General features: G+C 37.2%; 1 protein-coding gene and 1 non-coding gene across 4 annotated transcripts in view; both read left to right on the top strand.

Moving 5' to 3' along the window:
• Slc4a1ap (solute carrier family 4 member 1 adaptor protein) overlaps positions 1-27,303 on the top strand; it is a 54,713-nt gene that overhangs the window by 5,936 nt on the left and 21,474 nt on the right. Inside the window, exons 6-14 of one of the 3 annotated variants that reach the window (XR_003299932.2) lie at positions 2,637-2,797; positions 3,540-3,609; positions 3,968-4,154; positions 10,948-11,059; positions 13,231-13,468; positions 15,611-15,697; positions 17,044-17,111; positions 18,705-18,774; positions 20,508-20,737. Coding sequence is in view for 2 of the 3 variants with exons in the window: in XM_026379294.1 (XP_026235079.1) it covers positions 2,637-2,797; positions 3,540-3,609; positions 3,968-4,154; positions 10,948-11,059; positions 13,231-13,468; positions 15,611-15,697; positions 17,044-17,111; positions 18,705-18,774; positions 20,508-20,557 (1,043 nt within the window). In the remaining variant the exon portion in view is untranslated. Of the gene's footprint in view, positions 1-2,636; positions 2,798-3,539; positions 3,610-3,967; positions 4,155-10,947; positions 11,060-13,230; positions 13,469-15,610; positions 15,698-17,043; positions 17,112-18,704; positions 18,775-20,507; positions 22,006-27,303 lie in introns of those variants that run through there. The other 2 variants (XM_026379294.1, XM_077791990.1) reach the window with 2 other exon arrangements.
• On the top strand, positions 25,499-25,602 carry LOC113175580 (U6 spliceosomal RNA). The gene has a single exon (XR_003299994.1). It is a non-coding gene; the product is annotated as a U6 spliceosomal RNA (small nuclear RNA).

Raw genomic sequence — 27,303 nt, forward strand, 5'->3', positions numbered from 1 at the left:
AATTCCCTATCTCAGTATCCTAAGGTAGCTATTGTTTATGTTCTTCCAAACATATTCTATACATACGTGTTTAGAACTAGATCCTGCTGAGGTTGTAACTCAGTGGTAGAGTGCTTCCTAGAATGTGCAAAGCCCTGGGTTTGATATTTAGAACTTTAAGAAAAAAAATAGAACTAGATTCTCTAATAAGAAACATACACTTGTCATCAATGCAGTCTTGTTACTTATGCTTTTTTTTTTGACTTTCTTAACATAAGAATGTGTCATGGATTATTTGTATCAACACAGTAGATTTTCCTCATTAAGAAAAAAAAAAGTGGCTAGCTGGGTGCTGCGGCACACTCCTGTAATCCCAGCGATTTGGGAGGCTGAGACAAAGGGATCACAAGTATGAGGTCAGCCTCACCACTTAGCAAGGCCCTCAGCAACTTAGTGAGACCCTGTCTCAAAAAATAAAAAGGACTGGGAATGTAGCTCAGTGGTAAAGAGTCCCTGGTTAAATCCCCAGTACCAAAAAAAAGTGGGGGGCTGGCTATACAATCATTTATTAATGAGGTCTATATTATATTTTCAAATATCCTAAAATTTATTATTATTATTATTTATTTTTTTTTGGGGGGGGGGTATTGGGGATTGAACCCAGGGGCTCTTAACCACTGAGCCACATCCCCAGGCCTTTTTAAATGTTTTATCTAGGGACAGGGTCTAGGTGAGTTGCTAAATTACTGAGGCTGGAGATGAACTAGCTATCCTCCTGAGGCTGGTGATGAACTCACTATCCTCCTGCTCAGCCTCCCAGCAGCTGGAATTAAGGCATGTGCCACTGTGCCCAGCTTCCAAAATTAATTTTTAACATTGCCAAGTAACTTATGGCTGTCTTTAAACTGTCAAAGGATTACAATAAAATGTACCTGTTCCCTGCCCTAATCCTGTTCATTTGTCGAGTTTTTCAGCTTTTTTCAGACATTTCTTCTGGCACTTAAAAATACCTGTATTCCCAAGAAATAAGAATATAGTGTTTTATTTTGAGTCACTTATTTTAGACATTACCTATTGACTCCATTTAATTATTCAATATTTATTTGATTATGTTGATACAAATAATAGTCACAGCTCAACAGTTTTGTTTTCCCTAAAGATAATGTTTATGCTTTTTTCTCCATGTGTTTGGATTTGTTTTTTTTTATTAACCTCTTTCCTATTCTTCTCATACTTTTCAATAGGCTTTCAATATATTTTTTCACATTGTTCAATCATATTAATTATCAGTTCTGAGTATTTTTTGAGACATTCCTTCTGAAGAGTATTACTTTCCTTCTTTTAGACCTTTAGGCATATTGCTTTCTAGATCTGCTGCAAGACTGTCACCTGAGACTTGACTTGCTATCATCCTTGAGGATTTCCTTTCACTTTCTCTAGGATTGGATTTTCTGTTTCTTAATTCTCATATTTCTTGGCTTATTCCTTTGTTTTAGTGGTCTTTTTCTCATTTATCTTTTTCCTTTTTTATTTGCTGATTTTTTTTCATTACTCACTGATTTTTAAGAGCCTTTTGCTCAGTAAACTGACCATTTGTTTTAATTTTTTTAAAACATTTATTTTTTAGTTGTAGTTGGACACAATACCTTTGTTTTATGTATTTATTTTTATGTGGTGTTAAGGATCGAACCAGGGCCTCGCACATACTAGGCTGAGGCCCTGGTTCGATCACTGAGCCCCAATCCTAGCCCTGTTTTATTTATTTTATTGTTGTAAAATGTACATAAGAGGGCTGTATCTTAGTGGTAGAGTACTTGCTTAGCATGTGCAAGGTCCAGGGTTCAATTTCCTGCCAAAAAGTAAAAAAGTGTATGTGTATATACACGTGTATATATATATGTGTGTGTGTGTGTGTGTGCGCGCACACGCGCGCGCGTGCATGTGTACATATATATATATATATACACGTGCCTGTGTGTATATATATACGTATATACACATATATGTATGCACACACATACACAACATAAAATATACCATTTTAAATATATAATTCAGTGGCATTAGGCGTATTCACATTGTTGTACAACCATTACCACTGTTCATCTCAGAACTTTTTAATTATTCTGTGTTGCAACTGTACCAAGTTCTTTTTCCTCTCCAGAACCTTGAGAACTACCATTCTATTTTTCCCTGTGTGAATATGACTACTTTAGGTACCTTGTATAAATGGAATCATAGAATAAGTGTCCTTTTGTGTCTGACTTATTTTACTTAGCATCATGTTTTCAAGGTTTAGCCCTTTTTTGTTTGTTTGGTTGGTGGGTTTTTATTTTTTTTTTTAAGTGTACCAGGGATTGAACTCAGTGGCACATCCCCAGTCCTGTTTTGTATTTTATTTAGAGACAGGAGGGTCTCACTGAGTTGCTTAGCATCTCATTTTTGCTGAGGCTGGCTTTGAACTTTTGAACTCCTGGCTCAGCCTCCTGAGTCACTGGGATTACAGGTGTGCACTACTGTGCCCAGCTAGCCCTTTTTTTGTGTGTGTGGGTTGGCAGCTTGTGGAAATCCTGTTTAATCTGCTTGCCTTTTTTCTCTTTATAAAATTTATTTCATTATTATTATTCATTATCATTCTTTCATTTTATGACCTCTAGTATCTCGGAAAAGGAAAGCCAAGAACTGGGAAGATGAAGATTTTTATGATAGTGATGATGACACATTCCTTGATCGCACTGGCCTTGTGGAGAAGAAGCGTCTTAACCGAATGAAGAAGGCTGGGAAGATTGATGAGAAGCCAGAGACCTTTGAATCACTGGTAAGTTTTACTTATAAAATAAGCTGTGGTAGCATGTTTGTTTTTGTTTTTGTTTTATAATCAATGCATTATAGAACTCTCTTTTGTGATAATTATAATTTTAAGGTAGTATCATTAAAATCTGTAATCTATAAATTTAATGATAACAAACACTAGTCTTATCCAAGATGTTGGAAATAAAAATATGACTTGCTGCTAGAAACTTTGCTCCAGGATTATATTAATCCATTAATGAACTTTTTTTTTTTTTAATATGATATTCCCCAAAAAGAAAAGAAAAAGTTCCAAATTAGGGCATCCAAGGTAAAATTGACTTTAGGACTGTGGTAGTCAAGAGGAATCGAAAGGATTTTGAGAAATATAGTATAGTGTCAGTCTGGAACAGTATATCTTTCATGAAATTATCATAAGGTGTGGTATGCATTTAACACTGTGTAGTAGAATTCAGAGCTTAAAACATTATCCAACATCTGTTCTTTCGATTCATCAATGAAAACAAATGCCTGGAAGTGCTTCCTTTGAAGTAAAATCTGAGTTACTTATTCTGTTTAATTCTGAATTCTTTCATTTAAAAATTAATTCAGCTAGAATTAAACCAGTAAAAAGTAATAAGGAGCAGATTTTGCTGGACTTTTGAACTAATCCGCTTAAAGTTTGTAGTAACAATAGTGAAAATATGAGGATGATAAACAGTTGCAAAGAGGGAAAACATTTGCTAACCCTGTTGATCTGGATGTTACAGGTTGCAAAGTTAAATGATGCTGAAAGGGAACTCTCTGAAATTTCTGAGAGGCTCAAGTCCTCAAGCAAAGGTAAGGCTGTCATCAAATACTATTGAGCACCTAGTATATATAGTGCATTGTGTTAGGCTCTGGTTAATAACATATATAGAATATGAAGGTTTTCTAAGGAGCAGTATAGCATTTTGGAGCTAGAAGGAACATTGTAAATCATTTGGGCTAACCTCTTTATTTAACAGTTGAGTAGAATGAAACTCATTCTAAGTCATTTCCCAAGGTCACATAGCTATAATCTGTTTTCTTATTCCTAATCTCAGTGATCTTCTCTAACTAGCTTTATATAAGTGATTTTTTTCTCTAGAAATTTTGGCTGAATTTAAAAGTATTTGGAGTAATCTGCCTAAATATATATTATCCCTTTCTTGGACAGCTCTGTCAGAGTCCCCACCTCAGGATTCTTTAGATGCATTCATGTCAGAAATGAAATCAGGGAGTGCATTAGATGGTGTGTCCAGGAAGAAACTTCATCTCAGAACTTTTGAACTGAGGAAAGAACAACAGAGGCTTAAAGGGTTAATAAAAATTGTAAAGCCAGCAGAGATTCCAGAACTAAAAAAGTAAGTAATCCGTTGATATTTGGAATTTTAAATAAATGTGGTATTTAATACCCTGAATTTCTCTTTTATCTTCTTAAATAATTATTATAATTATAGAATTTTTTTTTTTAAGCTGTGCTGGAGATTGAACCTAGGACCATCATGCATGCTAGGCATGTGCTCCCATATCCCAGCCTAGCACAGAAAACCTTTAAAGCATTGGTCTTATAGAGTAACTAAAACCCCATTTAATTTGTGAACTATGGATTGTTGGAGGATTTTCAAAAGAAACTATGTAGATTCCTGATTCACTGGAAGGCTCTAAAGTTTTTTACTTCATCTTTTGCTGCACAATAAACTTTTCATAAAAACAACATGCACAGAAACCAAATTAAGACCTGTGAGCCTTACATGTAATGCACACCTGTAACCCCTATTTGGGAGACTGAGGTAGGAGAAGTTCGAGTTTGAGGCCAGCCTGGAAATTTAGTGAAACCCAGTTTCAAAATTAAAAAAAAAAAAAAAAAATGGGGAGGAGGGCCTGGGGATGTGGGGATACAGCTTAGTGTTAGAGCAGTTGCCTAGCATGTACAAGGCCCTGGCTTCAATCCCAAGTACTGGAAAACAAAAAAACAAAAACAAAACTATGAATGATAAATAGATAACCAACAACCCAAGAGAAAAATAGGGAAAGGATATCAACCAACAGGCCTCAGAAAAAGAAATACAAATTATTCCTAACTATATGAAAATATGTTCGACCTCACTTGTTGTAAGAAAAATATAAATACTATAATGTAACATATTTTTTATCCATGAAATTCACAAAAACTCATATATACTGTGCCAGTGAAGCTATGACTAAAAGACATTTCTTGAAAGGCAAATTATTATTATTTTGTTGTTTTTTTGCTTTGTTGAAAGGCAAATTGTGATTTTTCCCTATACAGGGCAAATTGGCAGTTTCTATCCTGGTTGCAAATACATATGACCTTTGAGCTAATTATTATTAGATGTAATTATAATTTCTAGAAATTGGTTCTTCACATTCTTAGGAAATGAACAATATATATTGTAGCATTATTTATAGTAGTAAAAGATGAGAAACTACCTAAATATTTATCAAAGGGAATGGGCTAACTAAATTATAATATACATATATAATTGAATATTATGTAGCTGTAAAAAAATAGGCAACTAAGTAAAATGTGGAAACATTGTCAGATATATTAAGTAACAGAAAAATGTGCATCAAGGATTGTCTGTGGTAAAGAAAGAATACATCAGTAGGCCATTGCTTGATTATGTGTATGATCTGTTTAGGTCAGGTTCTCTAAAAACAGACTCTAAGATAGATATTTGTCTGCAAGTGATTTACTGAGACAGTGCTCTTGGGAGAAATTTGTAGAGGAGTGAGGGAGCAGGATAGGTAGAGGAAGAAGCTGGGCAAAGAAGTAGTTTCAAGATCTGTAATGGCATCACAGATGCCTTAGAGACTCGGAGCTTGGGCTTTCGCCACCCAACCTTTTATTGACCATGGATAGTTGAGAAAGGACACACAAGAATTCTGAGAAAGGTGCAAGTGTGGACCTTTAGCCATCAGTGTCTGCGGTACTTGGTTGTCCTCATTAAGAAAATCTGAGAAGGATTCCAGCAGCATATGCTACTGTTTATCTGGCAAGGTTTATAAAAAGCTGATAACAAGGGGTTGGGGTTTTGGCTCAGTGGTAGAACACTTGCCTAGCATGTGTGAGTCACTGGGTTCAATCCTCATTTATTTTATAAAAATAAATAAATAAATAAAGGTATTGTGTCCACAACTAAAAACAAATTTTTAAAAAAGCTGATAACAATATGCAAATATGGTACAACAAAGCCCACTATTTTGAATAATTATTATGCACTAATAAAGAAAAAAAAAGGTTTCAGGTGCTTTGGTACACACCTATAATCCCAAATACTCAGGAGGCTAAGGCAGTAGGATTACAATTTTAAGTCCAGCCTGGGCAATTTCGCAATAGAAAAGTATTGGAGATGTAGCTCAGTGGTAGAGCACACCTGGGTTTGATCCTCAGTAACTCTCTGCCTCCCCTCTCAAAAAACTTTTTTTTTTAATGAAGCTGATAACATAATTGACCCCTGGGAATGGGAACTACAGTGGGTGGGGGTCAGCAAAAAGAGAAAGACTTTTCACAATATAAATACCTTTATATACTTTCTGAGTTTTGAACCAAGTGAGTATACTTTCTATTCAAATATATTGATTTTAAAAAGAAAATGCTATGTCAAATATCCATACTGCTGTAGGTCTAAATTTATTGTAATATGGTTACAGTTTTAGTTTTAAATATTAAATAGCAGGAAAATTAAATATCATACTAACAACTGGAGATGTGGCTTAGTGTAGAGTGCTTGCCTAGCATGATTGAAGTCCTGAGTTCCATCTCCAGCATTGCCAAAAAAAAAAAAAAAAAAAAAAAAATCGTATTATCATCATATTATCAGTTTTGTTGTAGTGAAGCTATTTCTTAATAAAAGCAAATCTATCCCTTGTGGGTGGGGAGAAACATCTCACTATAGATGTGTGAATATTTCTTTGGGTACATTAGGCATATAGCAGGCAAAGGTTTAAATGCCCTTTTTATTAGAAAAACCCCAGTTCTAACAATGAATGTGGAGAGAGAGAAGAGGGAGATACCTATGATGAGGGACCCCAGGAGCTGGACCCTGATTTACTTCTGAAACAAATGGCTGGAAGTTGTGAAGTAGGATGTAGCTTGCCATCTTTCTCGTTTTTCTTTTCTTCTTTCTAGTTGTAAATCTGGGGTTAAACCAGCAGAGCTAGGTTAGAGCTCACTAGATTAGCCTGGACAAGGGCTTGACACAGCTGATTTTCATAATCAGGAATGATAATCTTGTAAAATAGTTTTACAATTTTTTTTTCTTTTCTTCTAATGTTGGGAATTGAACCCAGGGCCTTGGGCATGCTAGGCAAGTGCTCTACCACTGAACTATATTTCCACCCCCTTCCATAGTTTTAAATTGAGTCTGTACATGTCATTCTTGACATTCTTTTCTCAGGAGTGATAAATCTTGGACTTGGATGCTTCTAAAAACCACAGAGCAAAAGCACAAATTGGCTAACATTTACTAGACATTGAACTCAGGGGCACTCAACCACTGAGCCACATTCCCAGTCCTAGTTTGTGTTTTATTTAGAATCAGGGTCTCATTGAGTTGCTCAGTGCCTCACTTTTGCTGAGGCTGGCTTCAAACTCGTGATCCTCCTGTCTCAGCTTCCCAAGCCACTGGGATTACAGGTGTGCACCACCATGCCTGGCTTACAAATTGTCTTTTAATTCCTATATTTATCATTCTTAAGAACCAGTTGAAAATTGTTCAATTTGTGTGAATTTTTTTTTTAAAGCAAAATCTCTTCCTTTAAAGGAAGGAAGCATAATCTAGAAGTGAATTTTGTTAACTTTGCATTTGGGAAATTATTGGGTTAGATTAATTCAAATTCATTTGGAGACATCTAGAAGATTATCAAGTCATTTCTTTTTTTTAATATTTTTTTAAAGAGGGAGAGAGAGAGAGAGAGAGAGAGAGAGAGAGAGAGAGAGAGAGAGAATTTTTTTAATATTTATTTTTTAGTTATTGGCAGACACAACATCTTTGTTTGTATGTGGTGCTGAGAATCGAACCCGGACCGCACGCATGCCAGGTGAGCGCGCTACCGCTTGAGCCACATCCCCAGCCCCTCAAGTCATTTCTAAGTCAGATTTTGAGGATAATTTATGAGTGAGAGAGTATGTATAGGGGCTGGGAAACGATCCAGTCTTTCAACTTGACAGTATTTAAAATTTTATTCTATATGGTCTCATTAAATTTTGAAAATGTAGAATAGATTGTTATAGAAATAAACAACCCCCAGGAGCACAGTTCAGGTGGGATCTCAAAAAGTAGTACTGGCTACATGGGTTCATCCACTTCTGAAGGTGGTTAACTGCAGGAAGTTTCTTATTTTCATTAGATAATACTGTTCAATATAGCACCCAATAGGTAGGTACATGTATTATTAAAGCTAAAATTTCTTTTTTTCTTCTGTTTTTTGTTTGTTTTTGTGGGCTTTTTTTTTTTTTTTTTTTTTGGTTTTGTTTTGTTTTCAATACTGAGATTGAACCCAGGGGTGCTTTACCACTGCGCTACATCCTTGGCCCTTTTTTTTTTGTTTTTTAATTTTGAGACAGGGCCTTGCTAAATTGCTGAGGCTAATCTCAAATTTGTGATTGTCCTTCCTTAATCTCCCAAATTGCTGGGATTATAGGTATGTGCCACTGTACCTAGCTAAAATTTCTCTAAACAACATTAACTGTTCAGTTTTTCAGTTATACTAGCCACATTTCAGGTGCTCCGTAGCCACATGTGGCTGGTGTCTACTGTATTGGATAGTGCAATATAGAAAATTTTCATCATTGCACTTCTGTTGGACTCTACTCTAGTTTGTCAGTAAATACTTAAGTCCCTCATCCCTATTATGAAATTTGTAACCTGATGGCATTATATAGGAATATCTACATATTAAAAGGTACCTTCTCAAGCCAGGTGCTATGGTACAAATTTATATTCCTAGCTACTTGGAAGTTTAGGCCTTAAAGTAAAATAAAAAGGGCTGGGGATGTAGCTCAATTATGGAATGCTTTCCTAGCATGTATGAGGCCCTGGTTCAGTCTCTGGTAACATACCTACACATACAAAGGTGGAAAGACAATAAATTTGTGAATGTATGTATAAGAGAAAATAAATAAAGAGCTTAGTGTTATCCATAGATTTAGGCATCTACTGGGGATCAGAGAGGACTACTGTGTAGTGATTCCTAATCCTAATTCCTAATCCTAATCACAAATGTCCAGTTAACCAGTATGACATCTAAATTACCTAACTTAATGATGGTAAGAAATAGGTTCCACAGAGTTAGACTTTCTAGGTTTAATTCTCAGCTCTAGCAATTACTTATTGGGTATTTTGAGGCAAGTTAATTTACTTCTTTGTTCATCACTTTTTTCATTTGTAAATTGGAGGTAATGAAGATGCAAAGATTAAATGGATAGCACTTAAAAGTGCTGGTATACGTATATTATTGTCATGATTGTCTTAAGTTTTACTATTTCTGTTGTGTCTAGAAACTATTCATAACATTGTTTTTGTAAGTAAGAACTCAGGGGACATAGGCAGGGTAAACAAATTACTTGTGAGTTTAATTTCACCTTGATCATCCTTTAACTTGTTAAGTCAGCCCCTTGGGTGGTGTTCTGAGCTAAAAGACATGTTTCCACTTCCTCTGGAGGCTCCCTTCTTGTTGGTGGTCTGTGTGGTTGCCTGGTTTCTCTTTTCTTTCCCTTCTTGGCTACTGGCCTAGATGCTCTCTACTTCTCCCTCCACTTCTCACTTCAGAGTTGAATTTCCAAAGTTTCTACCTAACTTGCCTCCCAGACTTATCCTCCAAGCAACTCCTAGTTGTGTTCCTCTCTCCTGCTCTTTCATTTCCTTTGAGCCAGTCTTTGCACATCCTCCAGACTAGCCCAGTCATTTAATAGCTATTAAATATCTGCTATTTAATGTAGTAGAAAAACATCTGTGTTATTACCTTTCTCTATGAGGCTTATAGGGATGGGTGCAAAGGGTCATGATTTAGCAGAGGGTATTTCAGGGTCAGGCAGGCAGGATTTTTCTGGTGGTCTTAAGAAGGGAATGGGTTCTGACACTGATAGGGAGAAAGGTGGTGAAGCTGGGTCCCAAGAATGCCACTAGGGAAGGGGACAAGACTTAATTCAAAGATGGCAGGCAGCAAGTGAGCTTCAGAATAGGCCAGGGTAGTCAGTTTCTCATAAGGTCTAGAAGTGTCAGTCCTGTCCTTATATTCCAGTTTGCAGGAGTGTCTCATGGTCCAGGTGAAGGCAACATGGGGCTTTTTTCCCTGGTCTAGTTTGGTTCTTTTAAGTTTTCCTCTGTTTCCTTAAGCCATCTCCTCATTGCCTTTGTGACCTCTGCTTACTTTCCCGTGTCTTCATACATCTTCTAATTATTGCCTTTGCCTACCTCTCATTGTCACCTTTGCTACTCTGACAAGTTCAGTGTCTTGTTAACTGCTGTCTTTTTTGTTTTTACTGTTCTCTTCCTTCTCCTTTCTAATTTCTGCTGTCTCTTCTTTTTTATTCTTTTTCAGCGTTACTCTCTTGGTCTTGGCTTTTATAACCATCTCTAGCCAATTAGAATGTTGACAACCTCAACAGTTGCTCTCTCTTAATTATGCAAGCTATCCTACCTACCCCCCACCTATGCACACACTTCCTTTTTTTTTTTTAATGTCTTTGCTCATAGCACATGGTTATGGTTAAGTGTGAACTCTGGATAAGTAAAGTAAGTCACTTCAGAGATTGGTGGGAAATAGGGCTTTACACCATAGATCCATCTCCTGCTACTTAATGGAAATGGGGTCATGCTTAATGTATTCTCCTTTACCAGTGACCTTTGTACTATAGTCATCATTTGATGCTGACTGAGCATGTTGTAATTTATTCATCTAAGGGAGCAGTATCATCTTGCCTTTAATAATTCTGTTCATGATAGTCAGCAATGTCATTGTCCATTCAAACTCTGCTTGTCTGAATACCTCCTTCTTGTTGTATGCTCCAGATACTCATTTTGTAGTCACTTTTGTTTTACCAGAAGTTCCTTTGTCAGTGTTACAATATTTATAGATAAAATCTTGGACTCACCAGAATAGATATGTATAATTGTTCTTTCTTCCTAGGACTGAAAGTCAGACTACAGATACAGAAAATAAAGCTAAGAAACTTACACTGCCTCTCTTTGGTGCCATGAAAGGAGGAAGCAAATTCAAGTTAAAAACTGGAACAGTAGGGGTAAGTTGTGAGTCAAGGAAGAGTGTTAAACTTTTAACTGGTGAGTTATCCCTGAGCCAATTTTTATTTTACAAGTGCAAATGACTCATTACACCAGTGTGTTAAAAAGAGTTATGGGTTTGGTATAGTCATATCTTTCTCAGAATTTGCTTGTTAGCTTTTTCTGTTCAATTTAGAATTATAAGAATTGGCAAATTAATTCATACCAGTCAATTTGTAAGTAACTGATTTGTAAATTCAAGTAATAGTTTGTTAATTTCAAATGAATATTGGGTTTAGAAATAGATCTACACTGAATGCTTTTTTTTTTTTTTTTTTTTTTGGTGGCGGGGGGCAGGGGGAGTAGGTGTAGTAGAGATATGGTCTTGCTAAGTTGCCTGTGCTAACCTTGAATTGTGATCCTTCTGCCCCAAATTTCCAAATACTTGGGATAACAGGTGTGCACTACTACATCTGACTCAGTTAAATGTTTTTAACCTGGTGAATGGATGTAATAGTCAGACTCAAATAATATTAGGAATGTAACGTATATGCTTGTCTCTGCCATATGATTTTCCATACTCTGTTTAATCCTTCCAATACCTTACAACTTGTGGGAAATACTATGTCTTAAAGAAGAAAAAACAGGTAAAATACCATATAACACCATCAGATCCATCTTTTCTCCTAAGTTTTATGATCTTTCTACTCTTCTGTAATGTCTCACTGATGGTTGTTTTTGCTTTACATATATTCCTATTTATAGACTTAGCTTTTAAAAGTTTTTTTTATCACCCTAAAGAACTGAACCTGTGGGGTATTAGTTTGCTAGGGCTGCTATAACAAAATGCCACAAAATGGGTGGCTTAAAACACACAAATTTATTTTCTCACAGTTCTAGATGCTGGAAGTCTTAAGATCAAGGTGCTGACAGAGTTGGTTTCCTTCTTGACTTGCAGATGGTTGCCCCCTCTTGCTGCTCTTTCACTTGATAGTCCCTCTGTGCATTTGCACTTTGGGCGTATCTTCTAGTGACACCAGTAATATTGACTTAGGGCCCTGTCCTAAATGCCTCATTTATTATTTTTAAATGCAGTCACATTCTGAGGTCCTAGGGATTAGAACTTCAAAATGTGAATTTGCAGGATATGGAAGTAGGGAGGATTCAGCCCATTAATACCTTGTATTGGGATATACTGCCCTCTGGTGGCAGAGATGAAGTCTCAGCTATGTGTACTGAATGAGTTGTGTGGTTTATGGAAGAGGGAAGCTTTGGGTTAGGGGCAGTGTTTATGTTTTAAATAGACGAAAAATGCTTTCCTAAAATAACTTTCTTAGAGGATTACCAAACTAAGTTATATATATTTTTTAAAAAGATATAAACAAGGTATACTTTGAAACTTCTGTTCCACAAATATGATCAACTTTTCCTAATAAGTGCTTACATTGAAAGGCCTTGATTTAAACGTGCTTTTCTGGATATGGTGGCATATGCCTATAGTTTCAGCTACTTGGGAGGCTAAGGCAGGAGGATCACTGGGAGCCCAGGAGTTCAAGGACGGCCTGAGTGACATAGGAAAACAGTGTCTTTAAAAAAAAAAAAAAAATTATGTTGCTTTATACTTTAAGAAATGTCTTCCTATTCTTCAGGATCAGTTTTACTGTTTTACAAGTCTTATTTCCTTGAAATTACATTAAGTCTAAAAGGAAAAAACAGTATGATGACTTCTTTCTTGGGAATGTGTGTCTGATTTATTCCCTAGAAGATTTTGTAATAAATTAGGGTCCTTTAATATTAAGAGGTCAAATAGGATAGAATTCCTACAGCTATTGCTCATCTGGAATAAATGTTTTATTTCCCTCTGAGCTGTTTCAAATGTTTCAAACCACTGCAACCCACATTGCTGGGAATCAAACCCAGGGCCTTGTACATGCTAGGCAAGCACTTTACCATTGAGTTACACCTCAGTCCTAAAAATGTTTTGATTCTATAAACTAATAAACATACTTGTTAAGAGTCCATAGATGGATACCATTTTATGTGAAAATTCTACATCCAGCCTGCTTTTGCAGGATTTATCAACCTAGAGAGTTAGACATCCTATGCATTTGGTTTAACCTCCTGGAAGAAATTTGCCTCTTTTTTTATCATTGTGTAGAACCACACATTTGTGGTTTTGTTTCCCTCACAGAAATTGCCCCCCAAGCGTCCAGAACTCCCTCCGGCTCTAATGAGAATGAAGGATGAGCCTGAAGTAGAAGAGGAGGAGGAAGAAGAAGATGAAGAAGAAGAGAAAGAAAAGGAGGAGCATGAAGAGAAAATGGAGGATGGAAACAGCAGGTTGCCACAGGAGATAGAGCCAGAAACTTCAGTGCAGGAAATGAGTTCTCCCATAGATCTCACATGTTCTAAGGAAACAAAAAACCATGGTAATATCTTTCTCCACCCAGTGCAATTCAGAGGGCCAGTTGTATTACTTATGAATAGGGTTAAAAAAGCAAACTAGTTCTTGTCTATGAGTTTTGACGTTATATATTTGAGACACTGACTCTGTACTAAGGAAATGTAGTTAGTCCTCTTCCTTTGACTGCCAGTCATTGTTTATTCTATTCCAGTGTGTTCCAGAATGATAGAGGATTGAAATCCGTAGATTCTGTCATCACGGCTGCTGAGGAATGACCCTGAGCTGATGCCACTGTAGAGGTGGAGGGCAGGGGAGTAGTGTGAGTGTTGGGGCTTGATTAGGTGATCTCTGGATGAATCTCCCCTTACTCATTTTTCTCCCCACCCTTAAACAAGCCTAAGCCTAATGAACTAAAGTTCTCAACAAGAATCATGCCTTATTCATCTTTTTGTCTATAGTATCTAAAAGAGAATCTGGCACATAACACTCACCTTCATGAGAAAAGATTTAATGAAAAATATTGAGAGAGGGAATTGATTAATTTGAAAATAATTTTTGTGATTATGAAAAGAATATTTATGCATTTTAGAAATTTTAGATATAAAAGTACAAAGAAGAAAAAAGAAATCTTTCCAAATCTCAGCTCTAGAAATTACTATTTATCTTTTAGTCCCTCTTATTCCTTATTAACTGTAGGAGTTATTTTCCTGCAGGTTGCCAAATGGTTTAGCAAGATTAAGATCTCACAAAAAATAGGGAATGTGAGGAAAAGTAAACACTGGTGTTAAATGTGTGTGGGAATGTGTGCATATCTACTTCAGAGAGACTACACTGGTGTACTTACAACAGTAGGCCTGGAGTACAGTCTTCCTCTTGAGTCACCTTCAACTGTGTCTGAGGAACAGAAAAGTTACTGTTTCCTCACCTATTTGCCTTCTTTGTTTAGTTGTTGGCAAAATACTTGCCTTTTTAAAAATATACTTATATGTAGTTTTGTCTGCGCCTGGGACTTTGGGCCATACCAGTAGGAAGGGGAGCAATAAGTATTATATTTTATTGTTTAGGGACCAAAGTATACCTGTGTATGAAAATGGAATAGGTTTTAAAATCTGATTTATAAACTTAAATTGGTAAATCCGTGACTGCTGAGGGATTGTTCCAGGCCTTTTTTCCTCTACTTTTTTATTTTTACAGCATGAGGATCCTATTTTACATGCTATTTTTTAGCCTGTTTTTTCCCTATGTCTTAAAATGTTTTTTATTTAATTTTGTTTTGTTTTGGTATCAGGGATTAAACCCAGAAGTGTTTAACTACTAAGCCACATCCTCAGCCCTTTTTCTTTTTTGAGACAAGGTCTTGCTAAGTTGCTTAGGGACTCAGTAAATTCCTAAGACTATCTTTGAACTTGTGATCCTCCTGCCTCAGCCTCCCAAGTCACGGTATGGCAGGCATGTGCCACTGCACCTATCTTAAAATGCTATTTTTAAATGTTGCTTTGTACTTAGGGGTAGGGCATCACTTGGATGTGTCATAATTTATTAACTTTTACTTATTAAACATACAAATCACTTCTTAATGTTTGCTATTGTAAACATTTAATCTTGGTGCTTGACTCTGGTTTTTTTTTTTTTTTTTTTTTTAAATATGTTCCTGGGAGACACCAAGAAATATGTATATTTTTAAGGCTTTTTGTAAGTTTTGCCAGTAAGTTTACCTCAAAGTTGGCTGGGTTTTTTAAGTGTAAAATTGGTCTTGTTTGATATCTAGAGAAATACATTTATTGGAAACCTCATTAAAGTTAGTTGAAGCTGCCAGGCACGGTTGCACATGCCTGTAATCCCAGCAGTTTGGGAGGCTGAGGCAGGAGGATCTCAAGTTCAAAGCCAACCTCAGCACCTTATTGAGACCCTCAGCAAATCAGTGATACTCTGTCTCTAGATAAAATACAAAAAAGGGCTGGGATTTGGTTCAGTGGTTGAGTGCCCCTGGTTTCAATCCCCAGTACCAAAAAAATAAAAAAAGTTAGTTGAAGCTGATGACAATAAAACTAGATTATCATATATAGGCATAGATTCTTTTGCTTTTTGTTTGTTTGTTTTTTTTTTTTTCTTGTCTTTCCACCATTAACTAAATAATAACAGTAGGCTTTGGTACTGTTTTTTGTAGAAAACATGTCTCAAATCAGCCACATGGAACAGAATAAAAATTATCAAGAGATTAATGAAACATCTTCATCATGCAAAGAACCATCAGGTAAGTAGCGTAGCAGATTCTTTTGCCTCTCTGTGTGCAGATGCATCCTAACTTTAAAAGGAGGGGTTGGCAGCTGACCCTAAGGCAGCATAGGAAATGGCCATATAGACCCTAGGTAGGTGCAACAACCAGCACCCTGAATGAAATTGGAGTATGTGAGAGGTTTGTGTTTGGTGCTATCTCATGTGCCTTTTACTCCTCTTCTCCCTGTCCCACAATGCACCTGATGTCTTGATGCTTCCCTCTAGCCATACAAAGCCTACCCCAATTTTACATCTCCCAGTTGAATATGTCTTACTATGGAAATGATTCCCAATCTATTAAATTGCTTGAAAGGTTGGCAGTGCTGAGGATTTTTGTTGGGAATTGATCACATAGACATTCCCTGCCTCACATATACCCAAAATCCAGACTCCTAAAAAGAAAGCAGGTTCAGCATTAACCACACTATTTGTACAGTAGAGGCACATTGAGCCTGGTAAAAAAGGATTGCTTGCTGGGTGCAGTGGTGCTCACCTGTAATCCCAGCAGCTCGGGAGGCTGAGGCAGGAGGATTGGGAGTTTAAAGTCAGTCTCAGCAACTTAGCGAGGCCCTATGCAACTTAGTGATATTTAATATTTTAATGAAATATTAAAAAAGGACTGAGTATGTGTCTCAGTGGTTAAGCACCCTTGGGTTCAATCCCTGGTACAAAAATTAAAAAAAGTGCTGAGGATATAGCTCAGTTGGTGGAGTGCTTGCCTCACATGCACAAGGCCCTGGTTCAATCCCCAGCACCACAAAATAAATAAATAAATAAATAAATAAATGAATAAATAAATAAATAAATAACAATAAAACAAAAGGGACTGCTTTTATCTGGTTTTACTTATAATGTGTGGAATAATAAAAATAGCCTCATCATACTCATCATACCTCAAGCTTGTAACCTTGTTTTAAAAACTAGGGATATCAGTGAAAGAAAAATGTTCTCCTCTTAATATGTATTTTTTGTGTGTGTGTGGCAGGGGGACAGGTACTAGGGATTGAACCTGATCAGGGGCACTTGACCACTGAGCCACATCCCCAGCCCTATTTTTTTTTTTTTTTTTTTTTAGAGACAGTGTCTCACTGAGTTGCTTAGTGCCTCACTTTTGCTGAGGCTAGCTTTGAATTCTCTTGCCTCAGCCTCCCAAGCTGCTGGAATTACAGGCACAAGCCACCATGCCAAGCTCCTTCATTTTTATAGTAGTAGATTGTCACTGATGTTTTCTTCAGTAATTTTAACACTGTCTTAGGAGAAGATCTTTCTTTGTCTATTACTTTTTCAGAAAATAGTTATTATCATTTTTCCCCCTTAAATTAGCACCAAAGAATGAATATGAGAAAAGCAGAGATGAATTGAAGAAAAAGAAAGCTCCTGGTCCAGGCAAGGTAAGTACTTTTCTTTGAAAGTTGAAATGAATGCTCTTATGACAGACCACATCTAGGAGTGTGAATCTTTGGAAACTGACAGAGTTCCCAACAGCCTTAGCCTCCTCTCCTAGAAATCTGAATTCTTTAATTTTTATATTTTTGAATTCTGTATTCTTGTCTCCATTCACTCTATTCCCTATAACTGCTCACATACATGCTACTTTTTTTATATTGTGAATTTTTCTTCATATCCTAATATGCTATACAGACATTTGAATAACATGCTGTTTTCATCTTTTTATTACACAAAAGATATAAATACACTCCATTTTGTATCTTAATTTTTTTTAATCTATCATGGAAATCATTCTTTATCAATATATCAAGAGCTTCTTAGTGCATGAATATACCCTATTTAGCTAGTACCCTTTAGATAGACACTTGAATTGTTTCTAGGCTTTCATTACACCAGTGCTATAGTGAATAATTTTATGAATACGTAATATTGAATGGATATGCTAAGTTCCAAGAAGTACAATTTCTGGGTTGTGTTGGCAGGCCCAAGACACCTCTCTGTAATTCACAAGAGGTCTCATAGGACTCAACATATGGTTGTATTTGCAGCTATGATTTCCTACAGTAAAAGGATACCAGGCACAGTTGGCAATATGAACAGGGTTGGGGTGGAATCTGGGGTAAACTAAGTATAAGATTTGAATGGTCCTTTTCAGTGAAGATACACAGGACATGCTTAATTTCCCAACCAATAAGTTGTAACAATTGTGAAATCTTGCTAACTAGAGAAGCTTGTTAGAGACTCGGTACTGTTTTTGGTGGGAATGGATCATATAGGCATTCCCTGATTGGCGTGTACCACAAATCCAGACTCCCAGAAAGAAAACAGATGTTCAGCATAAATCACATTGTTTGTACAGTAGAGGCACAATGAGCCACCTTTATCAGTTAAGGTAATAATAATAATCCTCCAGAAGCTGGGTGCAGTGGCACGCACCTATAATTCCAGCGGCTCCAGAGGCTGAGGCTGAAGGATCACAAGTTCAAAGCCAGCCTCAGCAACGGTGAGGCGCTAAGCAATTCAGTGAGACCCTGTCTTTAACTAAAATACAAAATGGGGCTTGGGATGTGGCTCAGTGGTTAAGTGCCCCTGAGCTCAATCACCAGTACCAAAAAATAATAATAATCTTCCAAAAACTCAAGTTCCAGACACCAGCCAAAGATCAATCCTATAAGCAAGCTTTCAGAGAATAGCAGTTATTCTTGCTCTGTTAATTTTTTTACACTTAGGTCAAAAGGCAAATGCCAGATTTCCCTCTCCAGAAGTTATTTTGTTAAGCACTTATATCTGCCTTGTGTTTACTGCCCCTTTTAAAAAGCATGACATCACTCTCACTAATGAAAGCTCAGCTTGTTGAGGCTTTATGAGGAAAAAAAAATCAAGACTCAGACAATGTTCCCCCAAATGGATTATTAATGTCCACATCATTAATGAAAACTGTGCTTAGTTTTTGTTTGCGAACAGGCAACTGTAAAGCCAGTAATTTCTTAGAGTTAAAATTCTTTTGAGTAAAATAGTCCATATTTTCTTTGCAGTTTCCCCCAACACTTTCTTCTAAATATCCCGAAGATGACCCAGACTACTGTGTGTGGGTTCCACCTGAAGGTATATTTAAAATTTTTTTTTCCTTTCCTCTTAGATTTCTTTATGTATTTGAATAAGTCATACATGTATAAGGTTCAAAATAATAGTTACAAGACTATGTAGTGAAGGTTTCCCTTCTGCAAGAATATGTAGATTAAAAGATCTGAGAAGACATATCAACTAAATATAATCTGTGCACCCTGTCCTTACTTTAAAACAGCAAATAGCTGTTTTAAAAATTATGAACCAGCTAGATAATTTTGAACACTAGCTGGATATTTGATAGTAAGATACTAAGAAATTATTGATTTTTTTTAAAAAGTGAATGATGTTGAGTTACGTTTTTTGAAAAAAGTCCTTATATTCTAGACAAATATACAAAAGCGTTTATAGATGGAATGACATCTGGGATTTACCTTAAAATAATCCAGATAAGCCAGGCACAGTGGTGCACACCTGTAATCCCAGTGGTTTAGGAGGGCTGAAGCAGGAGGATCGCTATTTCAGAGCTAGCCTCAGCAAAAGCAAGGTGCTAGGCAACTCAGTAAGACCCTGTCGCTAAATAAAATACAAAATAGGGCTGGGGATGTGACTCAGTGGTGGAGTGCCCCTGAGTTCAATCCCCATTACCAAAAAAAAAAAAAATCGAGAGAAGGTACTGAAGTGGGGGGTAAGAGATAAAGCAGGATTGGCCACATATAATAATTATTAAAGCTGGATAAGGGGTAGATGGGGCTTATTATATTTTTCTATTTGCTTTTGCATATATTTCAAATTTTCTTTATCAACAGAAACAAAGTCTTCTGTCTATGCCTCAGCTATTCATTTTTTTCCTCTAAAAACAACAAAATATATTATCAGCTTCTTAATAATTCCTATATATTAAACAAAATGCCTATATAGACAATAAAACACATATTTCACCACTTTGCACAAGTGGAAGCATCTTCTACTCCTTGCTATTTTGTGCTTAGCACTATATAGAAAGCCTTCCATAAATACTTAAAAATTTATCATTTTCTTTTTACATTAGCATAATTTTTTTGTTTTTGGTTTTTTTAATGGTGTGGCTATACCTTTACTTATTTAAATACTGTGTTTCCAGTCTTTTGCCTTTATAAACAACTCTGCAAGAAGTAACTGCTAATATAATAAGTGAAGTATAGAGGTCCATTTATAGAAAAAACTAATATAAGTTAACATACTAGATCACAGTTATTTTTAAGATATTGTAAATTGTATTCTATAAAGACTACCAATTTTGTGTTCATACATGCACACCTAGGGCAATATATTAGATGCTTATTTCTTCATATGCTGATTATATGTTGTGTTTTTTATGGATGTTATTTTTGTTTACTTATTTATTTATTTTAGTTGTGAATGGACACAATACCTTTATTTTGTTTATTTATTTTTCTGTGGTACTGAGGATTGAACCCAGTGCCTCACACATGTGAAGCAAGTGGCGCTCTACTACTGAGTCATAACCCCAGCCCCTATGATACTAATAATAAGTTACTAATAATCAGAAGAAGTTTAGTTACTAGAAATGTTTGCTTCTTATCTACTAATAAATGTTAGGATAGACATGAAAAAAGGACTATATTCCAAAATTGTATACAAAAAGTAAAGTTTCTATCATGGAAGGAAACCTCAATATTTATTTTACTTAGGCCTACAAATATGTGAATATCTTTTTTCCTCTCGACTTTGAAAGAGTAAATATCTTTCCTTTTTATACTTTGATTTAGGCCAAAGTGGAGATGGCAGAACTCATCTTAATGACAAGTATGGCTATTGATTACATCAGAGTCCCAGAGGAAGATCTTGTGGACTATGTGACATTGAGTATTTGGAATAATATGTGAAGTTGAATGGCCAAAGAAGTTCAGATGATCTTATGTAAAATCTGGTGACTGACTTTTTCTTCCATGCTCTTGGCTTCTTGAATTTATCTTGTTATCCAGTTCTCCTGATTTGGGTATTTATGTTTAAAAGTATTTATGTTTGTATATATGTATGTGTGTGTGTGTGTGTGTGTGTGTGTGTGTATGAAGGGAACCATATATCTTGAGAAATAGTAAAGTGAGAAACAGGATGCTATTATAAAATGAAAAGTCAAAGTGCCCCTAATACTGATTTAAGATGATAGCCTGTTTGATTTAAGATTTAGGGACTGTGGGTTAGAGGTGTAACTTGTCTAACATGCTTGAGGCCTCGGGTTCCATCCCCAGAAACACAATTTTTAAAAAAAGATGGAGAATTGTGCTTTCCTGAGTATTAGGCTATGTCTGGCAGTTAGGGTGTAGAATTCACTAATATTGCTTCCTCAGATAATGTGAAATATGAATATTTCATGGATCTGACTCTGGATGTCCTTGTCATTCTTAGAACTAAATTTAGATTGACAGTGAAAGTTTCCTACTGCCTCCAACTCTAATCCTCCCTCTACATTTGAGAATAGACCCTGACTTATCAGGACAAAGTTAACCATAGCACCATCTCATATACTCAGGCCCCAGTCTGATAAAAACTCAGCCCATTGAATATCTTGGCTCTGACTAATCAATTAGTCATCCTCCTCTTACAGAAGGGTGCAAATATTGTTATGGAATGAAAAGTTGAATGTGTTCTGCCCGGTGTGTGTTTTCTCACCTCTATGTTTTCTCTTCCTCTTGGGAACAAAGAAATGTAAAAAGATGTCTTACTCTACCCCTTTTCCCCATGATTAATGCCTCACTTTACTTCCATAGATAGAAAGCGGGAAAGTGAAGGGATGCAGCAAGGTAGAGAGCATTTGGGTTAGGCTTAAGGCAGACATTGGGGAGAAATGCTCTGGCCCAGCCAGAGAGTGAATGAGACTGGTTGCTTTCTTATAATGGATTACGCAGTATATACAACAGTAGGCAGGAAGAAGTAATGAGCCATTCCAGTTACCATGGCAGATGGGGGAAGTTCTGGTCTACTAAAAGTAAGTCCTTCATCTTTCAAAAGAGAGTGTTGGTATGCTGAGAAACTTACTTTTGACTTCATTCAGACCAATAGGGAGAACTGATTGATGATGTAAGAAGTGTCAGGAATTTGGGGGCAGTGTTCGTGACATTTGGATTAAAACAATGGACAGAGGTCTGAGGCACATCAATGGTCTTTGCATATGAAAGTCTATTCAAACACAGTTGTATGTGTGAGCCTAATATTTGAATGGAGGAGAGGACGTGTGTAGTAGCTCCAATCCCTGCACCTTCACTTCACCCGGAGCAAAAGTGAGGCACTAAGCAACTCAGTGAGACACTGTCTCTAAAAAAAAAAATAGGGCTGGGGATGTGGCTCAGTGGTCAAGTGCCCCTGATCAGGTTCAATCCCTAGTACCTGTCCCCCTGCCACACACTCTCTCTAGCGTAGCTGGAGCTGGGTCACAGTAGGCTTTCCCTCACCCAGAAACTGGAGATTAATGTGTGCTATGCTTGTCTCTTAGGACATTTGAGAAGATCAAATAATGTACATGAAGACACTGAATACCATAATTTGCTATAAGGTGTGTCTCTTGTATTTGCCCTCCCCCTCTCCTCCAGTGATCCTAAGGAATCCCAGGAGCTATAGGAGGATAGACAGCTTTAGGAGGACAGATTTCTAAGGTTCTGGGAACAGTAGGTATGCTTTCGTGTCTACAGAAATCCCAAGTGGGATTCCACATGCCAAAATAAAATCTAAATATGTAATTTGTGGGCAATGGATTTGATTTAAATGACCTACACGTGTTTCTTAGCCACCTTTTACTAAATAGGAGACTGGGAATAGGACTAAATTCTCTGAGTCTCAATTTGTTATCTCAAGCAAGGCTAGCAAAGCTTCCTGCTCCTAGAACCTCAGATGTACTTAAGGATTGGATGAGATGATGGAGGTGGATTTAGTACCGGACTTTATAGATGTTAGTAGTTGTTATTTTAAAAAGGGGACACAAGCCAGGCATGATAACGCACACCTGTGTAATCTCAGCAACTCAGGAGAAATTTAAGTTTTTAGTTATAGTACTTGGATCTTAACTGCAGACCAATTGAAGCAGAATCCCTGAGGTGACCCCTTCTACAAGGGGTCTCTGATGTACAACCCAGAGTGACAAACCTCGAGAGTACTTTTTTCCTACAGCCAATTTTTTTCTATAAGGGCCAGGTGTTTTAGGCTTTGTAAGCTGTATGATTTGTTGCATGCAACTACTCAGCCCTGCTTTTGTAGTACACTTGTAAATAGCATTAACAATATATGAGTAAGTGTGACTTCTTTCTAATGTGTTTATTTATAAAAACAAATAGCAGGCTGGTTGGCAGACCCCTGGTCTAGACTGATTCATCTTCAAGGTCTTATTTGGTTCAAAATGTTCTCTTATATCTTTTTTTAAAAAGCATGTCCCAGTTCATGCATATTTGGAAGATTTGTATTCAGAATACCAATTATCTCCTCCTGAACATATGGGTTGCAGTTTATGGTTACCAGAAGTTAAAGTAAACCAGTCTCTCTGCCACGAGACCAGCCCGAGCTTCATGAAAGAAGGTTCGGTTCATAAGAAATTGCTAATGAGTTTTAAATTAAAGAGACTCTAATTACCTTTAACACAGATCCAAGATGGCTTCTCCTAGCTCCCACCTCCAGCCACCTAATGCGGTGGTGAGGTTTACAGAAGAGACTAGTTAGAGAGGGAGAACATGCCAGGGAGTGAGATTTTATTGGAGAACAAAAAATTCCAGGGAAAATCCCATCCAATGAAGGTTAAGGGGGGCAGCATCCCAAGGTCAGGGGCGGAGATTGGGTCTTCAGGTCAGTGGCCAGGCACGTCTCTGCACAGACAAGCCCTCGGACTTGAGAAAGGGTGGGGAAGGCTTTTAACACTGCTGTGTTTAAGCGCCTCTCACCCAGCCAGGGAGGTAACTCAAATCACGTGCAAAGATCGCCTCCCACAAGTCTCCTTTTCTCAGAAATAAAAGTAAGGTTATTTAGTCATTAGAAAAAAATACTTGGTCGCAGCAGGAACACAATAGTTAACTGCAAGCAGGGTGTCCCTAGTCAGCTGTCCTGGACAGGAATTCTGAACCTTGAATTCTCCATATTCAACCTATAGTGTGGAGAAAGAGTGAAAAAAGGTGAGAAGACTCGGGGACCAGTTAGGAGCCAGTGGCAGCAGTCCAGCTGAGAGATTATGATGGCTTGAATTCAGTGGAGATCTAGAAGGAAAGAGACACATGGATCTTAGCAATATTTTTAAAAGTAGAATGGCTGAAGTTGAGTGGTGGGGTTGTGTAGGGTGAACGAAAGGAATCCAGGAAGATTCCTAGGCTGCTAATTTCCACATCTGAGTGGATGATGGGTCATTCATTGAGGTAGGGGAAGTAAGAAAGAAGGACTGGTGTAAAAGTGGAGGGGTCATGAATTCAACACTTTGAGGCACCTAAATAAAATGTCCACCAGGCAGTTGAATACATAGGTCTGGATCTCAGAAGAGAGGGCCGAGGAACAGTTATGGCTGTCCAACAAATGAACCTCAGCATTGGGATGGGGAGATCCAGTAGGATTCATTAGAATCTAGGTGACCGACAGGAATTATGCAGAGAAACCACTGTCTTGGTCAGCTGATCTTCCTATCTTGGTGCAGGGAACAAAATTTTTTTCCTGGTTATAGGTACTCATTTGTTGTAAGAAAAAGATAAAGTGTGGTACCATAGTGAACAATGGAGAAAAAATATCAGTGTATGTATTTAACATCAGAATAAGTCTCTTGATTCACATAGGAATTAGGGGCCTAAAACTTACCTAAAAGGTCAAAACTTTTCTTAACTGTTTTTTATTTAAAATTTCCAAAAATAGCTAAGATTTATTTAATGTCCCCAGTGTGTCAACACTATGCTAACTGCCTATATGATTCATTTAATCTTAGATCACTGAAGTAGTTCTATAGTTGAGGAAACTGAGGCCCTGAGAGTTAAGACTTGTCTAAGGCCACTCAGTAGTCTGTGAATTAGACTGAAGCCCAAACAGTCTAATATCTAAGTCCGGCTCTTAACCCTCCAGTACATTGCTTTAACATTTTTAATATACTGTGTTTTAATTTTTTTATTTTTTTAAATATTTATTTCTTAGTTTTAGGTGGACACAGTGCCTTTATTTTATTTTAATGTGGTGCTGAGAATTGAACTCAGTGCTTCACACATGCTAGGCAAGCGTGCTATCACTTGAGCCACATCCCCAGCCCAATATACTGTATTTTTTACAGCAGTTTTAGATTCATAGCAAAGGTGAACAGAAAGTACAGACTGTTTCCATCCACGCCCTGTGCCCCACACATATAGTTATCCCAGTCCCTACCAGAGCCTGCATTTGTCACACTCAAACCTACACTGATATGTTATCACCTAAATTCCATAGTTTACTTTAGGGTTCTCTCTTGGTGATGCACATTCTGTGAATTTTGATAAATGTAAATGACATATACTCACCATTACAGTATCAAACAAAATAGTTTCACTGCCCTAAAAGTCCTGCATGCTCCACCTGTTCATCTTTCCCTCCCCACCAATCCCTGGCAACCACTGATCTTTTTACTGTCTCCATAGTTTTGCCTTTTCTAAACTGTCATATTTGAGTATTACCTTAATTTTTAAAAATTCCCTGAATAATTAAACAGGCCTCACAGAACATTCTTTAACCTTTTACTAAGAATATTTTCTTTTCTGAAATAATATTTAGTGAAGAGGTGCTTGCTTCAGCACCATATATACTAAAATTGAAATGACATAGAGATTAGTATGGCCCCTGCACAAGGATGACATGCGAATTTGTGAAGCATTCAGTTTTTTTGTGATTGAGTTCTACGCAGGGCCAAGTTCAAGTTCCCTGGCTGCCAGAAGATACACATCTCAATGAAATGGAATTTTACCAAGTTTAGCTGATGAATTTGAAGATATGATGGCTGAGAAGTGGCTCATTCCTGATGACTATAGGATCAAATATATCCCCAGATGTGGTCCCCTGGACAAGTGGTGAGCTCTGCATTCATGATGGCTTCCACTGTGTTATCCCTTTCTTAATCACACCAATAAATAATTGTTGTAACCAAGAAAAAAAAAAAGAGAAGAAAGTATTAAAAGAAGCATAGTCATTTTAAGGATATTTAGAGAAAAGAGAAGAAATGAAGCATGTGTAAAGAAAATTCAAGATATAAAAACCGTAGCATCACTGGGCACAGTGGCACATGTCTGTAATCCTAATGACTCTAAAGACTGAAACAAGAGGATTGCAAGTTCAAGGTCAATCTCAGCAATTTATGAGGCCCTAACCAACTTAGTGAGACTCTGACTCAAAAGGTGCTAAGGGTTATGGTTCAGTGATTGTACGTACCCCTGAGTTCAATCCTCAGTCCCCCCCACCATATGCACACACACAAAAAACTTAGCATTGCCATGACATGAATACTGGTAAGGTCCATTTATTTCAGTGGAAAATTGGGATTTCATCTTGGGAATGGATCACTTCAAGTCCCATCTTCATATCATAAGCACAGACTTTGTCATTTGTATTGTAAAGTAACCCCTTTCCTAATTTAGAAACCTGTTCTTTGTGGCTTCACTGCTTAGTAGCCTCTTGACGGAGCACAGCGTGAGAATAGGCTGGGATGATGGGAGGGATCTTGAGGATCACTCATCATACCACCTTGGTCTGCAGAGGAAGAGACCTGGGCTCTGAGAAGCTGCGGCTCACTCACAACTGCAGTCCCCATCTACTCTCTCTAGCGTAGCTGGAGCTGGGTCACAGTAGGCTTTCCCTCACCCAGAAACTGGAGATTAATGTGTGCTATGCTTGTCTCTTAGGACATTTGAGAAGATCAAATAATGTACATGAAGACACTGAATACCATAATTTGCTATAAGGTGTGTCTCTTGTATTTGCCCTCCCCCTCTTTCTTTTATGCCTTTCTCTGGGGGTTAGGAGTGATTTTCCCAGTGCCTTCCTCAGTCCTCCCCTCCAGGTATGCATAGGGTTACTGTGGGCATTTGAGGTCTCTTTTGTAATTGGCTCCTGATCAGAGTACATTTTCAAAGTATTTTTTAGAGAGAGAAGATCTTATGTGACATTCTTTTAGGGCTATGTTCAAATATATATTCCCTTAAAAGGATCACTGCTATGAGGTTTTTGTTGATTCGTTGTGTCTAAATTTTGTTTTCTTGGACACAGCACTCCTCACCAAGTGGAGTGGCTTTGGGTGGCTTCAGGGCAGTAGTATCCAATAACAAAAACATTAAGAAACTAGTGAAGTAGAAAGGCATTACCAAAACTTTGGGAAGGGAAAAGCAGAGTAAAGAGATTAGCTATAAGACTCTTGCTAGAATTAAAACACCTCGAGAACAGGGACTCTTGGTAGGTTTTTGCATAGTGTCTGGCACATTCAATTAATATTTCTTGAATGCTTGCTGTGAATATTTTCCCTGGAATTGTCCCAATTGTTTAGGAAATATGAAGCCTAGCTATCTCCTTGAAGTCCACACCCTTACCCATTACTAC

The sequence above is a fragment of the Urocitellus parryii genome, chromosome 12 (assembly GCF_045843805.1).
Source record: "Urocitellus parryii isolate mUroPar1 chromosome 12, mUroPar1.hap1, whole genome shotgun sequence".
In the NCBI taxonomy this organism is placed as follows: Eukaryota; Metazoa; Chordata; class Mammalia; order Rodentia; family Sciuridae; genus Urocitellus; species Urocitellus parryii.